General features: G+C 40.9%; 1 protein-coding gene across 1 annotated transcript; it reads right to left on the minus strand.

Annotated features, from left to right (window-relative positions):
* Positions 1–497: 497 nt before the first annotated feature.
* Positions 498–1,731, minus strand: LOC123074235 (xyloglucan endotransglucosylase/hydrolase protein 2-like). The gene is made up of 4 exons (XM_044497128.1): positions 1,554–1,731; positions 1,201–1,301; positions 955–1,154; positions 498–882 (listed from the first exon to the last, which is right to left on the minus strand). The coding sequence occupies exons 1-4, from the start codon at positions 1,729–1,731 to the stop codon at positions 498–500; spliced, it is 864 nt and encodes a 287-aa protein (XP_044353063.1).
* Positions 1,732–17,913: the final 16,182 nt, after the last annotated feature.

The raw sequence follows: 17,913 nt of genomic DNA on the forward strand, positions 1-17,913 counted from the left end.
AATGTTGTTGGTGGTTTTATGCAACAAGATTAGTTGAAACTGATAGTTTTCTTGTTGATGTTTTAAAAATGGTAGTTCAGTGCAACACCGACTTGAAACATGCTAATTTTTGTAAATACTTCGCAAAATCAAGAGGTTGTGTGCTAATAATATATACAATCCGATGCATATTCATCGTAAACCACCTGAAGTTTCAGTTGTTAGCAAGCCAATTGTCAATGGACTAGTAATGCATTTCGCACAATAGAGTTAATGAACTACTGAACCTTATATGGATCCTTTGTTGAAAATAATATAAAATTGATTTTATTTGGTAATATAATAGAGTTGATAGATTCATTCTATCTAATATCTAGAACTTTGTACAGTTTGGGAAGAGGTTTAGACGAATCTACTTCAACCGTTGTATATTGCTAGGATCGGTTGAAGTAGACTCTTCACATATGAGTATCTAGATATTAGATAATTTTTTCTACGGCCACACAGAAAGCTACTAGTTAGTTGTAACTGCACTCTAGCGGCAGATGGTAGTTGAACCTTGCCTTATCATCACAGTAGTTGTAGGTCATGTACTTGCTCTTGACGTTTTTGTACGCTGCCTTCTGTGCGGGCGTTAGGTCCTGAAACTTGTTCCACCATAGGTTGGGTGAGCCACACGGCGCACTTCCGGTGGCGGGGCAGGCATCGACATTGAACCTCTGGAACGCGGAGGTAAATGGCGCACGGTTCCAGTCGACTTTGATTTTGCCGTTGTCGGTCGCCCAAGAAGAGCCGTCCCAGATGCTCGCCCGGATTCTCATCGGCCTCGTCGGGAACTGGTAGCCCGGCGCGCGTCCAGCTAGGTTCTTGAGCACCCGGATGGGTGTTTCGTCGACAAGCATCCTACGATCGTGTTGCACGTGATATATATGCTGAGTAGTAACAGAAGGAATAGGGACCCGATCGATGACTTACACTAACTGGTGCTGGTTCCAGAGTATCTTGTAGTCATGGACAGCTGCTGCTGGGTCGAACCAGAGGTAGAACTTCTGCTCTCTGTATCCCTGGCCATTGAGGAAGATGTTGGTCTGGAGAGCCACTGGCTTGCCATCGACGTTGCCCAAGAACTCGAAATCCACCTCGTCATGGTCGCCGTACTCGGGTTCTGTCGTGAGCTAGAGTACAAGAAATGCTTAGCATATAAGATGTGTCAAGACATACATAGAAGGCCGTTACAACTCCGGCAGTATACCCGGCGGGTAACTTGATCCTCATGTGGAATAACCCTGAACCATACATCATCTTGGATCTAAATCCAGCTCCTGCACCCGACAGAGAGGCAAAGAAACAAACATTTAGTCAAATTTAATCAATTAGAGTGCACTTAAATCACATGATTAGCATAATCTCATGATCATCCATGCTTAGGAGAAAGTGTGTGAAGTACTCCCTCAGATTCAATAAAAGTGTCACAACTTTGAACTAAAGTTAGTTCAACTTTAGTTCGAAGCTGCAACACTTATTATGGATCAGAGGAAGTACCATATCTGGTGCAAAAAAATGATGATATGTACCAGAGTTTCTATCCATGATGAGGGAAACTTGTGTGCCCTGATTGGCTAGGTGATAACCATCGGCACCCCATACCGGCACGAAGTTCTCATCGAACACCGTTGCTGGTGCTCCCAGGCTAAGTACGATGGAGAGGAGGAGGACAAGGACGAGAGACCATGGGTGAAAACTAGAAGTCATTGCTAACTGGATTGGTAGGAGATCTATGTGTGCATCTTGTTTAACCAACTTCTGAGCTGAGTCTAACACTGCCTCAACATATTAGACCATGACTCTTATATAGCCTAGGGCCATTGAAAATTTCATCGAGTAAAAATAGCCGTAAATAAATATGTTTTTAAAATATGCAAGTTATTGAACATTAGAACAATTTAATTGCGAATCACTAGAAAGTAATGTATATATTTACTAAAAGATATGGTCTTGTACAAATCTTTAGAAGTCTTTTGTTATTTTTGGCGTATTAACATTAATATTGAAAATTAATTAAATTAAGTCTTTACAACTCTTCTATTATTTATTGTTTTGCCGTCTATTATTTTAAATTTTGTCACATCCCTCCCCATTGCTTTTGTATGAAGTTGTAACAGAGTTAATTATTCCTTTTTTTGAGAAATACATATTGTCGCTACTTATCTTAAAATGATGGTGTCTTTCAATGGAAATTACCATTTCAATCTTGTCTTGTAATATCCAAATTTGAAGAATTCATTGTTCCCTTTTGTGATAATACCTACTATCTCCATTCGGTAAAAGTAGTTGGAAAACTCAGGTAATAATATACTACTCCCTTCATACATGTTTATTAGATCAGCGGGTCATTTCAGCGAGACCAAGGGACCATGATTACTAAGCGAGCTCGATTTTTTTGCCGTGATATTTCACCAGATCTCTTGCTTTAAATGCCGATTTGATTTTATTCCCATTTAACTTAGTTTCATCTCCTAGTTTAAATGTTGATCCCATCTCCAGCCAATCGTTTATGTTGATTTTATCTCCCAAATTAATTACACTGGGGAGGGTAATCAGATAAGTACGAGCACACAATCTAGGCTCCCACCAACCCAATAAACTCAAAAGGAGGGAGTATAGTCTATAGTGACCTTCTCATAAATGTAATGGAATTGAACATTAAAATCATGATGACAAGATTCATGGTTATCATTTCTCTTTATAGCATACATGTCATCATCATAATCATCATAGATAGCAACTTTGTTGTCATAATTAATTGAAACCTCTTCCAAAATAGTGGAATCGTTATTACCTAGAGTTGCCACTCTTCCAAACCCACTTTTATCATTGTAATCATCATAAATAGGAGGCATGAATCATCATAACAAATATTCTCATCAAAACTTGGGAGACTAAAAGTATCATCTTCATTAAACATATCATCCCCAAGCTTATTGCTTTGCATATCATTAGCATAATGGATATTCAAAGAATTCATACCAACAACATTACAATCATGCTCATCATTGAAAGATTTTATGCCAAACATTTTATTGAATTCTTCTTCTAACACTTTGGCACAATTTTCCAATCCATCATTTTCACCAAAGACATTATAAAGATGAAGTATATGAGGTACCTCAATTCCATATTTTTGTAGTGTTCTTTTATAAACCAAACTAGTGATAAAACAAGAAACTAAAAGATTCAATTGTAAGATCTAAAGATATACCTTCAAGCACTCACCTCCCCGGCGACGGCGCCAGAAAAGAGCTTGATGTCTACTACACAAATTATTCTTGTAGACTCGTGTTGGGCCTCGAAGCGGAGAGTTTTATAGGACAATAACAAGTTTCCTTCAAGTGAATGACCTAAGGTTTATCAATCCGTGGGAGGCGTAGGATGAAGATTGTCTCTCTCAAACAATCCTACAACCAAATACAAGAAATCTCTTATGTCCCCAACACACCTAATACAATGGAAGGTTGTATAGGTGCACTAGTTCGGCGAAGAGATGGTGATACAAGTGTAGTGTGGATAGTAGCGATATAGGTTTTTGTAATATGAAAATATGAAAAACAGCAATGTAGCAAGTGATAAAACGGAGCACAAACGGTATTGCAATGCTTGAAGACAATGCCTAGGGTTCATACTTTCACTACTGCAATCTCTCAACTATGCTAACATAATTGAATCATATAATAATCCCTCAACGTTCGACAAAAGAGTTACTCCAAAGTTCATATCTAGCGGAGAACATAATATGAAATTGTTGTAGGGTACGAAATCACCCAAAGTTATCCTTTCCAATCAATCTATTGAGTTATTCCTATAAGTGTCACAAACAGCCCTAGAGTTTGTAATAAAATAACACCATATGATACCCATCACCAACTCTAATGTCACCTAGATACTCCAATGTCACCATAAGTATCCGTGAGTTCATTATTTGATATGCATCAAACAACTTCAGATTCACAATATTCAATCCAACACAAAGAACTTCAAAGAGTGCCCCAACATTTCTACCGGAGAAAGTAGGACGAAAACATGCATCAACCCCTATGCATAGATTACCCCAATGTCACCTCGAAATTTGCGCCAAAACATACATCAGGTGAATCAATATAATTCCCCATTGTCACCATGGGTCTTCATATGCAAGACAGACATCAAGTATTCTCAAATCCATAAAAGCATTCAATCCAATAATAGTGAAACCTCAAAGGTAAAAAACTCAATTCATCACAACAAGATAGAGAGGGGAAAACACCATATGATCCAACTATATTAACAAAGCTCGCGGTACATCAAGATCATGTCAAATCAAGAACACGAAAGAGAGAGAGAGAGATCAAACATATAGCTACTTGTAGATACCCCTAGCATCAAGGGTGAACTACTCCCTCCTCATCATGGTGGCCATCGGGATGATGAAGATGACCTCCGGTGATGATTTACCCCTCCGACAGGCTGCCGAAACAGGACTCCAGATGGTATTTCTTGGATACATAGGCGTGCGGTGGCGGAGTCGAAGTTTTAGGGTTATTTCTGGAGGTTTCTCTATTATAGGATTTTTTGCCATTGGTCTCACGTGAAGATGGGCCACAAGGTGCACACAAGCCACCATGGCACCATCACCCCCCTGGGCGCGCCGTGGTGGATTGTGGAGCCCTCGTGGCCCTTCTGGACCTCCCACAAAGCTTGGGGGGTCTCTTTTGTTTCAAAAAAAATCATCAAAAAGTTTCAGCCCATTCCGAGAACTTTTATTTCTGCACAAAAAAAACCACCACGATAGTTGTGCTGAAAACAACGCCAGTGCAGGTTAGTTCCATTCAAATCATACCAAAACCATATAAAATTGTTTTAAACACGACATGAATACTTCATAAATTATAGATACATTGGAGATATATCAGTACAGAGGTAGGTGTTCAGGAGTCTACATTCATGGTCTGCATGCAACAAACAAATACTTCATTCAAAGGCAGCTCCTTTGATTCGTTCAATAGTAGAGAGGAGACAGAGAATCATTACAATCAGTATGTGCTCGATGAGATGAGAAATCATGAATTAGGCAATATAATGGTGCAAGCCAGCTTATTGGGTCGAGTGGATTGAAGAACTTGATATTATGATTGTGGTGTTGCTTTTATCATGTGGTCGTATGTAAACATGCATTGACCACTTTGTTGTTTAGTGAGAAGGCACTCATGCTAAATAACTAATTTTAAACTTGTGTAGACCATATATAAAGCTTCGGTAAATTTGTTGTTATGTATGTATCCTTATGTAATAAATAAAGTTCTCTAAGTGGATATTAATGTCATATATGTTTTTGTTGCAGGGTTAGATGAAAAAGAAGCAAAACCATGCCAACAATGCATCTTTGCTGAGAGCTCCACTCGGCAAAATAACCTTTTTCGAGAACGACGCTCGACAGAGTGGACATGTGGCACGCGTTGGCGGCTTGGTTGTCATTTTGCTGAGTAGCTGACAAAGGAACTCGGTAAAGGGCCGTTTCTGGGAGCTGCTTCCAGGTAAGCTGAGTAAAGGCTCTTGGTAATGTGCACATATTTGCCGAGTCCTTGTACGGCTCTCTATATTGTGCACATATTTGTCGTGTCTTTGTACAGCTCCCCGGAAAGACCTGACGGAACCAACGGCTTTGAAGTCACTTTATTGTGTTGAGAGGCATTGTCGGCAAACTGTTTTGTTTCTAGGCAAACAGTTTGTCGAGTTCCCGATGGATGGTTATTGGTGAAAGTTTGTTTGCCTGAGAGATGTACGCCAAATATTATTCGCAAAGAATAATTCTCAGCAAAGGCTTTGCCGAGTTTATTTGGCCTTTCACCAACTATTTCTGGCACTCGGCGTAGAGGCAAATTGCAGTAGTGTCAGGGCTAACTAGATTAGATAGCCAACTAGATTAGATATGGGAAAAGATGCCCATCAGCCGGCTGATTACAATGTACCGTCTGCCGCCTAAGATGCGCACCATGGGTCCTACGCGGGGCCTATCACCTCTCGTTCCTTTTCTTTCTTATCTCCATTCGCTAACACCGAGATCCATCACTTCCTTTTTTGGTTCATGTTTGGAAACATGATTTCTATTGCAGAAAAATTCTACAACATAATCTCTGTTGCAAAAAAAAATCTACAGACATTTTCGCAACATGATCTCTGTTGCAAAAAGAAAAATTACATATGTTTTCGCAACATGATCTCTGTTGCGAAAAATTTCTGCAACATAACCTTTGTGCAGAAGTTTCTCAAACATAACCTAGGTTACAAAGGTTATCCAACATTATCTTTGTGCAATGGTTGAGGGTGCCGGTCACTACTGCAGGATGCTGCTAATGCGACACTACAATCAGAGACCCTTTGACGAAACTGTGTACGATGCAATAATCGCAAACGGTGGTGTAAAAAAACAGTCAAAAAAGGTGCAAAACGTTTGCGATGGAGGATGCATCAAACACGGTTCAGATTTTAGTTGCGTGTGCGATGCAGGGCATATGGTTCAGTTCAATTAACTTTTTGCGATGAGGAGGAACAAAAGAAACGGGCAGCTAGATGGAGGTGTGTGCGATATACATCATATGGTTCACTCGGATGAACTATTTGTGATTAGGCAACACAAAAGAAACGGCAAGCCAGATCAAGGTGTGTGCGATATACGACATGCGGTTCACTCGGATGAACTATTTGTGTTGAGACAAGAGAACATAAACGGTTCAATATAACAAGATGTGTGTGATACGCGGCAAACAGGTCTGTAATCAGAAATGTGTGCGAAGACCGATAATAACACACACGGTTGCTGCTAATAAGACGTATGTATTGTGCGATGGGATTGCATACAGAACAACAACATATATATACACACACACTTATAAGGACATGGTTGCATAACCAAATTAAACATCCACTTACATAGGTGGCTACTACAACCATGGCATTTGCACACACCAAAGTAAACTATGACATGCATAATTACATAGGTGGCTACTACACACATGACATTTCCACACACCAATAAAGTAAACTATATATTACATGCATGATTAACTAGCATAAACGATCATCTGATCATCATCTACTTCTTGTGACGCTTGCTCTGCTTGTGGCTCGATCCGGGCTCGTCGATTTGGGTAACAAGGCACTTCCTCATGTCAACGATGCGCCTGTGCATCTCGTAGCATGTGTACACGCTCTTGGTCGCGAACCTGAGGTGAGGTTCATCCAGTTGCCGCATCCAGGCCCTGTGCCAGGATAGGGGACTTGTTCTCTAGGCATCGTGCTTCATCTTTTCGTAGTAGGGGTCGATGATGGCCGAGGCGAGTTCTACCAGGGAGTCCTTCTTCGTGCTGCCCCAGACCCTATAGTGGTCACGGATTTTGACAAGGTTCTTGCGGGCCAAGCCCGTAACACTGAGCGCTTTTACATCGTCGGTGGTTTCCACCATGGCGAACTTGTAGTCGGTGCTGTTGACAAACCTAATGAAATGATCGCAAGGATCTGTGGCCATGCAGTAGTGGTAGATGAGGACATGATGGCGCACTGATACGTCTCCAATGTATTTACTTTTCCTAACGCTTTTCCTCTTGTTTTGGACTCTAATTTGCATGATTTGAATGAAACTAACCCCGAACTAACGTTGTTTTTAGCAGAACTACCATGGTGTTGTTTTTGTGCAGAAATAAAAGTTCTCGGAATGGAATGAAACTTTGCGAGGAATTTTTATATAATATATAAGAATTTCTGGAGCCAAGATCTACCGGAGAGGGGCCCCTGGGTGGGCACAACCCACCAGGGCGCGCCCCCTCTCCTGGCGCGCCCAGGTGGGTTGTCCCCACCTGGTGGCCCCGCAGACCCTGAAACCGATGCTATAAAATCCTATTTTTGGAGAAAAAAAATTAGGGAGAAAGAATTATCGCGATCCACGAGACGGAGCCACCGCCAAGCCCTGTTCTTCCTTGGGAGGGAAGATCTGGAATCCGTTTGGGGCTCCGGAGAGGGGGATATTCGTTCTTCGTCATCACCAACCCTTCTCCATCGCCAATTCCATAATGCTCCCCACCGGGAGTGAGTAATTCTTTCGTAGGCTCGCTGGTCGGTGAGGAGTTGGATGAGATTCATCATGTAATCGAATTAGTTTTGTTAGGGCTTGATCCCTAGTATCCACTATGTTCTTAGATTGATGTTGCTATGACTTTGCTATGCTTAATGCTTGTCACTTTGGGCCCGGATGCCATGATTTCAGATCTGAACCGTTTATGTTATCATCATTATATCCATCTTCTAGATCCAATCTTGCAAGTTATAGTCACCTACTACGTGTTATGATCTGGCAACCCCGGAGTGACAATAACCTGGACTCTCCCGGTGATGAACGTAGTTTGAGGAGTTCATGTATTCACTATGTGTTAATGCTTCGTTCCGGTTCTCTATTAAAAGGAGGCCTTAATATCCCTTAGTTTCCAATATGGACCCCGCTGCCACGGGAGGGTAGGACAAACGATGTCATGCATGTTCTTTTAATAAAGCACGTATGACTATTCATGGAATACATGCCTACATTATATCGATGAACTGGAGCTAGTGCCGTATCGCCCTAGGTTATAACTGCCACATGATGAATATCATCCAACAAGTCACCGATCCAATGCCTACGAATTTATCCTATATTGTTTATGCTAAGTTACTACTGCTATCATCACTGTTACACTTGCTACAAAATTACTGCTATCACTGTTACCGTTACTATAACTGCTGTCACTACTATCAAAATTATCATATTACTTTGCTACTGATTACTTGCTGCAGATAATTAATCTCCAGGTGTGGTTGAATTGACAACTCAGCTGCTAATACCTTCAAATATTCTTTGGCTCCCATTGTGTCGAATCTGTAAATTTGGGTTGAATACTCTACCCTCGAAAACTGTTGCGATCCCATATACTTGTGGGTTATCAAGACCTTTTTTTTGGCGCCATTGCCGGGGAGCATAGCTATATTTGTTGAGTCACTTGGGATTATTATCATATTATCACTATGAAGAATCTGAAGGATGCTAAGACTAAGATATTTCCCTCAAAGACGAGGGGAGGTAAGGAACTGCCATCCAGTTTTGCTTTAGATTCACCTTCTGTTATGAGTAAACTTGCAACACCACCACATGCTATTAATTATAATATGTCACAAGTTATTGATGATGCTACTTCTACTATGAATGATGCTTATGATGATTCTAGTACCTTGCTTGATAATGATGATGTGCCACTTGGTGAATTTCTTGATAAACAAATTGCTAAGTAATACAACATGATGTTGTTGAATCTGATGATGAGCTTGAAACTGAAACTCCTGAAACACCTGCTAGAACTAGCCTTCCTAGATATGAATTGCCTAAGGTACCGGAAGGTTATGTTATGAATGAGGAGACAACTAGAGATATTCTTGCTTGTAAGGATAGAGATGATCTAGAGAACTTACTATGCAAGTATAAAGAATAATCTCTGAATGCTAGAATGAAATGTGATCCTAAGTTTGCTACTTCACCTATCTTTATTGATGATAAGGATTATGAATTCTCTGTCGACCTAGAGTTAATTACTTTGGTTGAATCTGATCCTTTTCATGGTTATGAAACTGAAACTGTTGTGGCACATCTTACTAAGTTGAATGATATAGCCACCCTTTTTACTCGTGATGAGAAAAATCGCTATTACTTTATTGTCAAATTATTTCCTTTCTCATTAAAGGGTGATGCTAAAGCTTGGTACAATACTCTTCTCCTGGTTGTGTGCGTAGTCCCCAGGATATGATTTATTACTTCTCTGAAAAATATTTTCCTACTCATATGAAACAAGCTGCCTTACAGGAAATATTTAACTTTGTGCAAACTAAAGAAGAGAGTCTCCCACAAGCTTGGGGGAGGCTTTGCCAGTTACTTAATGCTTTGCCTGATCATCCTCTTAAGAAAAATGAAATACTTGATATCTTCTATAATGGACTAACCGATGCTTCTAGGGACTTCCTAGATAGTTGTGCTGGTTGTGTTTTCAGGAAACGAACTGTTGGACAAGCTGAAGAATTATTGAATAAAATATTGAAAAATTATGATGATTGAACTATCCCTGAACCACCGGCTAAACCCACTCCGAAGAACAGGGGTATATTATATCTCAGTCCTGAAGATATGCAAGAGGCAAAGAAATCCATGAAGGAAAAATGTATTAAAGCCGAGGATGTTAAAAATTTACCTCCTATTGAAGAAATACATGGGCTTAATACACCACCATTGCCTAAGGTGGTAGAGGTAAATTCTCTAATGAAGTTCAATGATAATGATAATCCTAACAATATGCATCCTAGCCAATGCCTTTATGAGTTTGAAAATCATATTAGAAAACAAGATCACTTCAATGCAAATGTTATGGAACAATTGAAATACAATTCTGATATGATTGCTCGCTTGAGTGACTTGTTATTTAGAATATCAAATGATGTTAGAGGTGTTGGAAAACATGCTTCTATGGTTCAAACTCAGTTAGAACAAGTTGCTAAATCACAAAGAGAATTACTTGATGAAATGAATCATAATATGCATGACTTTGTTGTTAGAGTTGCAACTAGAGGAGGTAAAATGACTCAGGAACCACTTTATCCTGAGGGACACCCTAAAATAATTGAACAAGATTCACAAAGAGCCAACACTAGTGCACCTAGTTCTTCTAGAAAGAAAAAGAAGAAGAAAAATGATAGGACTTTGCATGCTACTAGTGAACCTGAAATAGAAAAACCTCCTGATAATGAAAATGAAGTTTCTATCTCTGATGCTGAAACTCAGTTTGGGAATGAACACTCACCTAGTGATAATGAAAAAGATAATGCTGATGTTCATGAAGACCCCCAACCAAATAATAAAGAACCAGACAATGATGTGGAGATAGAACCACCTGTTGATCTTGATAACCCACAACTAAGAATTAAAGGTATGATAAAAGCGACTTTGTTGCTAGAAAACACGGTAAAGAAAGAGAACCGTGGGTTCAAAAACCTATGCCTTTTCCACCCAAGCCAACTAAAAAGAATGATGATGAAGAATTTGAATGCTTTGCTGAAATGCTGAGTCCAATCTTTTTGCATACTCGCTTGACTGATATCTTGAAGATGCCTCCTTATGCAAAGTATATGACATACATCATCACAAATAAGAGAAAAATACCGGAAGCTGAAATCTCCACTATGCTTGCTAATTATACTTTTAAAGATGGAGTACCTAAAAAACTTGGAGATCCGGGAATACCAACTATACCTTGCTCTATCAAAAAGAATTATGTGAAAACTGCTTTGTGTGATTTAGGAGCTGGTGTTAGTGTTATGCCTTTCTCTTTATATAAAAGACTTGACTTGAATAAACTCACACCTACTGAAATATCGTTGCAAATGGCTGACAAATCAACTGCCATACCTATCGATATCTGTGAGGATGTGCCCGTTGTTGTTGCTAATGTTACTATTTTGACTGACTTTGATATACTTGAGATGCCCGAGGACGACAACATGTCGATTATCCTTGGTAGACCCTTCTTGAATACTGCAGGGGCTGTTATTGATTGCAATAAAAGCAAGGTCACTTTTCATATCAATGGTAATGACCATACGGTGCACTTTCCGAAGAAACAATTCCAAGTGAATGGTATTAATGTTATTGAAACATCTTCGACAATCACCATTGGAAGTTTTCGAATACTTCTACCTACTGCCAAAAAGAAATATGAAATGCTTATTGTTGGGGACATTCAAATCCCCATTGACGTAAGTTAGTTACGAAAGTTCTTCGGTTTCATGCTAATCGAAAGTGGTTGTTAATAAGACCTGATCAACCTTATTAATGAATCATTTTTGAGTGGTATGAAGTTGGCGAATTTTGTAAGCACTACTTTTTGTCCCTACTTTTTATTCTCTGTTTCTATTAGTTAAATAAAATAAAATGCCATGTTTTGTCTGTTTTCTAATTTTCCCGAGCAATAAAAAATGACCCAAAAATAAAAGTTCTCAGAATGCCCTGAAAATTTTATATGATTTTTTCTGAATATTTAAGAATTTTTGGTGCAAATAACATCACAGGGAGGTGCACCTGGTGCGCCAGCACCCCCAGGCGCGCCCTAGTGGGTTGTGGTTCCCACGTGGGCCCTCTCACTTATCTCTTTATACCACATCATCACTTACCTCCAGAAAAAAATCTCCATTGCTCTCTCTCCCGTGTTCTTGAGCTCAAACCCGCGGATTTCGATCTCTTTGCTCGAAGCTCCGTTTCTGAAACTGTTTCGGGGGATCGTTGCTTGGTATGTGACTCCACCGTTTGTCCTATTAGTTTTTGTTTTAGTGGTTTATACTTTGAATAATTAGCTGCTCTTGGTGCTGCTGTAGATGTGCTTGTGTGTTGAATTCTTAGTGTTCTAAGTAGTTTGAATTCTTGCAATGGCCTCTATGTATCCCTATGAGTAGTTGCTATCAATTTTGTAAAGTTTTGTTAACAAATTTTTGTCACCCCAAAATTTTTATTTTCAGAAAATTGTACACGGAAATGAATATCTTCAGGAAGTTTGGCTCTAGGAAGAACTCCAAGGGTGTTATTGGGGAGTCTTTTGACGGTGATTTCCACCCTCGGGGGTTGGCGGAGGTACGGCCGTGCGAATGGCCGCACATCCCGTTCCTGGAAGAGGCTGGAATTTTTCAGGAGTTCACACAATATGTTGCTAATGCCGGCCTCACCAACTTCATCGCAGATGAGTGTGACCAGCACCAAATCCTCACAAACATTTTTGTTCAGAGTTTTACTTTCCTGCCTAGAAATAATCCCCCTGAAGTGAGCTTTGGTTTATATGCTGAAACCATCAGATACCACTTATTGAATTTTGTGATACATGCATGATCCCTTCTGATGGGAGTTTAGCTGAGCCTAGGCCGGCTGGGTTTGAGGATTTTTATCGCACTTTGACAGTGGGGTATGAGAGAGGGGTGCCAGCCACTATGGCTGCTAGCATACACTTTCCTGCCGTACATTATTTTGCTCTATTTATTGCTAAGTGCTTTCTTGCTAGAAAGAAAGTAGGTGCGCTCAGCACACCAGACTTTGCTGTTTTACGCCGAGCACTAGAGGGTGACAACACTTATAGCTTGGGAGCTATTGTGGCTCGTCGCCTCCATCTTAATAAATCTCAGGGTGAAATACATGGTGGGATTTTTGCTACTCGTTTGGCGGCTCACTTCGAGGTTGATATACACCCTCATGATTACCCTCTAACCAAGGTTTACCTAGACCGTGCTGCCATGGATCACCACCATTTTAGTTGATGATAAATCCCCTGATATTCCTATTCCTTATAACCTGGTCTTTAGCGTTAAAACTCGTGATATTATCTCCTTGCCTGCTCCTTCTTTGTTCGATTCTGTTGCCAGGGCGGATATATGATTATGCCTGAGGACATCATCGCCTACCGGAACGCTCGGGCTGTTGCAGAGGCAGTGGAGGAGCCTTCGCAGTGGGATCAGTGGATGCCCGCTCCTTAGTACCCTTACTACCATCCAGACTACTGATTGATTACCAAGTTAGGCCAAAAGCCTAAGCTTGGGGGAGTACATGTTTCTCACCGACATTACATTCATGTCTACATATCATTCTATTTGTCGGTGTTCACACTATTCCATTGTATCATCCATGCTTAGATGTATTTTCTTGCTTTCTTCTTGTGTGTTTGAAAAACTCTAGAAAAACCAAAAAAATTAGTTGTAGTAGTTTACTTTCTATGCATGCTTAGTAGTAGAAATACTAAAAAGAAAATCCAAAAAGATTTCCTTGTTCTTCTTTTGCTTGTTGGGAGCTTTCCCGTGTAAATAGTTTTTCTCGTTTTTGCTTTTTATTTGCTTGTTGAAGAAAACCAAAAACTCCAAAAATATTTGAGTGTGTTTCTCTGAATTTCTTTTCCTTTTATTCGAGTTTTACCAAGGAGAAGACCACGATGAAAATGTTGAGTGGGTCTCACATGAATAACTGATGAACTAATAAAGAGCACATTTGATACGTCTCCAACGTATCTATAATTTATGAAGTATTCATGCTATTATATTATCTGTTTTGGATGTTTATGGGCTTTACTAAACACTTTTATATTATTTTTGGGACTAACCTATTAACCAGAGGCCCAGCCCAAATTGTTGTTTTCTTGCCTATTTTAGTGTTTCAAAGAAAAGGAATATCAAACGGAGTCCAAACGGAATGAAACCTTCGGGAGAGTTATTTTTGGAACGGAAGCAATCCAGGAGACTTGGAGTAGACGTCAGGGAAGCTTCGAGGAAGCCACAAGGTAGGGAGGCGCGCCCTACCCCCTAGGCGCGCCCCTCACCCTCGTGGGCCCCTCGTGGCTCCCCTGACCGACTTCTTTCGCCTATATAGTAATAACACAAGGGATCTTACACGCAGTAATTTTGAGCCTATGACAACAGAAGCGTTGTTGTCTCTGCAGCCTGCAGATAAATCCATTGGAATTTGAACTTCCTACATGGAACTTCTCGGTTATAATCTTTAGGAAACAGGGTAAATAAGTCAAAAATATGCTGAATAAATCTAGCAGAAAATGAAAGAATCCATCAATAAGTCCAAATGAGGTGATCCCATTGTTAAAGGTGGGTTTTTGTTGTAGTGTGTGTTATCATTTGATGAATGGGATCACATCATTAGAGAATGATGTGATGGACAAGACCCATCCGTTAGCTTAGCATTATGATCGTTTAGTTTATTGATGTTGCTTTCTTCATGACTTATACATGTTCATATGACTATGAGATTATGCAACTCCCGAATACCGGTGGAACACCTTGTGTGCTATCAAATGTCACAGCGTAACTGGGTGATTATAAAGATGCTCTACAGGTGTCTCCGATGGTGTTTGTTGAGTTGGCATAGATCGAGATTAGGATTTGTCACTCCGTGTTTCGGAGAGGTATCTCTGGGCCCTCTCGGTAATGCACATCACTATAAGCCTTGCAAGCAATGTGACTAATGAGTTAGTTACGGGATGATGCATTACAGAACGAGTAAAGAGACTTGCCGGTAACGAGATTGAACTAGGTATGATGATACCGACGATCGAATGTCGGGCAAGTAACATATCGATGACAAAGGGAACAACGTATGTTGTTATGCAGTTTAACCGATAAAGATCTTCGTAGAATATGTAGGAGCCAATATGAGCATCCATGTTCCGCTATTGGTTATTGACCGGAGATGTGTCTCGGTCATGTCTACATAGTTCTCAAACCCGTAGGGTCCGCACGCTTAACGTTCGATGACGATTTGTATTATGAGTTATGTGATTTGATGACTGAAGATTGTTCGGAGTCCCGGATGAGATCATGGACATGACGAGGAGTCTCGAAATGGTCGAGACATAAAGATTGATATATTGGAAGGTTATGTTTGGACACCGGAATGGTTTCAGAAAGGTTTGGACATTTTCCGGAATACCGGGGGGTTAATGGGCCTTCATGGGCCCTTGAGGAGAGAGGAGGCAGGCGGCCAGGTGGAGGCGCGCACCCCCCACGACCAAACCGAATTGGACTAGGGTTGGGGGGCGGCCCCCCTTTCCTTCTTCTCCTCCCTCTCTTCCCCCTTCTCCTTCTTGGAATAGGAAGGGGGGCGAATCCTACTTGGACCAGGAGTCTAAGTAGGACTCCCCCCCTTGGCACACCACACCTTGGCCGGCCTCCTCCTCCCCCTCCTTTATATACGTCGAAAGGGGGCATCCCAAAGACACACAAGTTTCTTTTAACCGTGTGCGGTGCCCCCTCCATAGTTACACACCTCTGTCATATCGTCGTAGTGCTTAGGCGAAGCCCTGCGCCGGTAACTTCATCATCACCGTTTCCATGCCGTCGTGCTAACGGAACTCTCCCTCGTCTTCAACTGGATCAAGAGATCGAGGGACGTCATTGAGCTGAACATGTGCTGAATGTGGATGTGCCATACGTTCGGTACTTGGATCGGTTGGATCGCGAAGACGTTCGACTACATCAACCGCGTTACTAAACGCTTCCGCTTTCGGTCTATGAGGGTACGTGGACACACTCTCCCCGCTCGTTGCAATTCTTCTCCTAGATAGATCTTGCGTGATCATAGGATTTTTGTTGAAATACTACGTTCCCCAACAATGGTATCAGAGCCTGGTCTACGCGTAGATGTTATATGCACGAGTAGAACACAATGAGTTCTGGGAGATAATAGTCATACTGCTTACCAGCAATGCCTTACTTGATTCGGCCCGGACCGACATTACATGACCGCATTCATGAGACTGGTTCTACCAACGTGCTTCGCACACAGGTGGCTAGCGGGTGTCTGTTTCTCCAACTTTAGTTGAATTGAGTTTGACTATGCCCGGTCCTTATTGAATGTCAAAACAGCACACTTGACAAAAAATTGTTGTGGTTTTGCTGCGTAGGTAAGAACGGTTCTTGCTAGAAGCCCGTAGCAGCCACGTAAAACTTGCAACAACAAAGTAGAGGACGTCTAACTTGTTTTTGCAGGGCTTGTTGTGATGTGTTATGGTCAAAACGTGATGAAATATAAATTGTTGTATGAGATGATCATGTTTTGTAAAAGTTATCGGCAACTGGCAGGAGCCTTATGGTTGTTACTTTATTGTATGAAATGCAATCGCCATGTAATTGCTTTACTTTATCACTAAGCGGTAGCAATAGTCGTAGAAGCAATAGTTGGCGAGACGACAACGATGCTATGATGGAGATTAAGGTGTTAAGCCGGTGACGATGGTGATCATGATGGTGCTTTGGAGATGGAGATCAAAGGCACAAGATAATGATGGCCATATCATATCATATCACTTATTTGATTGCATGTGATGTTTATCCTTTATGCATCTTATTTTGCTTAGTTCAGCGGTAGCATTATAAGATGATCTCTCACTAAATTTCAAGGTATAAGTGTTCTCCCTGAGTATGCACCGTTGCTACAGTTCGTCGTGCCGAGACACCACGTGATGATCGGGTGTGATAAGCTCTACGTTCACATACAACGGGTGCAAGCCAGTTTTGCACAAGCAGAATACTCGGGTTAAACTTGACGAGCCTAGCATATACAGATATGGCCTCGGAACACTGAGACCGAAAGGCCGAGCGTGAATCATATAGTAGATATGATCAACATAGTGTTCTTCACCATTGAAAACTACTCCATCTCACGTGATGATCGGACATGGTTTAGTTGATATGGATCACGTGATCACTTAGATGACTAGAGGGATGTCTATCTAAGTGGGAGTTGATGACCCACAAGTATAGGGGATCTATCGTAGTCCTTTCGATAAGTAAGAGTGTCGAACCCAACGAGGAGTAGAAGGAAATGATAAGCGGTTTTCAGCAAGGTATTCTCTGCAAGTACTGAAATAAGTGGTAACAGATAGTTTTGTGATAGGATAATTTGTAACGAGCAACAAGTAACAAAAGTAAATAAAGTGCAGCAAGGTGACCCAATCCTTTTTGTAGCAAAGGACAAGCCTGGACAAACTCTTATATGGAGAAAAGCGCTCCCGAGGACACATGGGAATTATCGTCAAGCTAGTTTTCATCACGTTCATATGATTCACGTTCGGTACTTTGATAATTTGATATGTGGGTGGACCAGTGCTTGGGTGCTGTTCTTACTTGAACAAGCATCCCACTTATGATTAACCTCTATTGCAAGCATCCGCAACTACAACAAAAGTATTAAGGTAAACCTAACCATAGCATGAAACATATGGATCCAAATCAGCCCCTTACGAAGCAACGCATAAACTAGGGTTTAAGCTTCTGTCACTCTAGCAACCCATCATCTAC

The sequence above is a fragment of the Triticum aestivum genome, chromosome 3D (assembly GCF_018294505.1).
Source record: "Triticum aestivum cultivar Chinese Spring chromosome 3D, IWGSC CS RefSeq v2.1, whole genome shotgun sequence".
NCBI lineage: Eukaryota > Viridiplantae > Streptophyta > Magnoliopsida > Poales > Poaceae > Triticum > Triticum aestivum.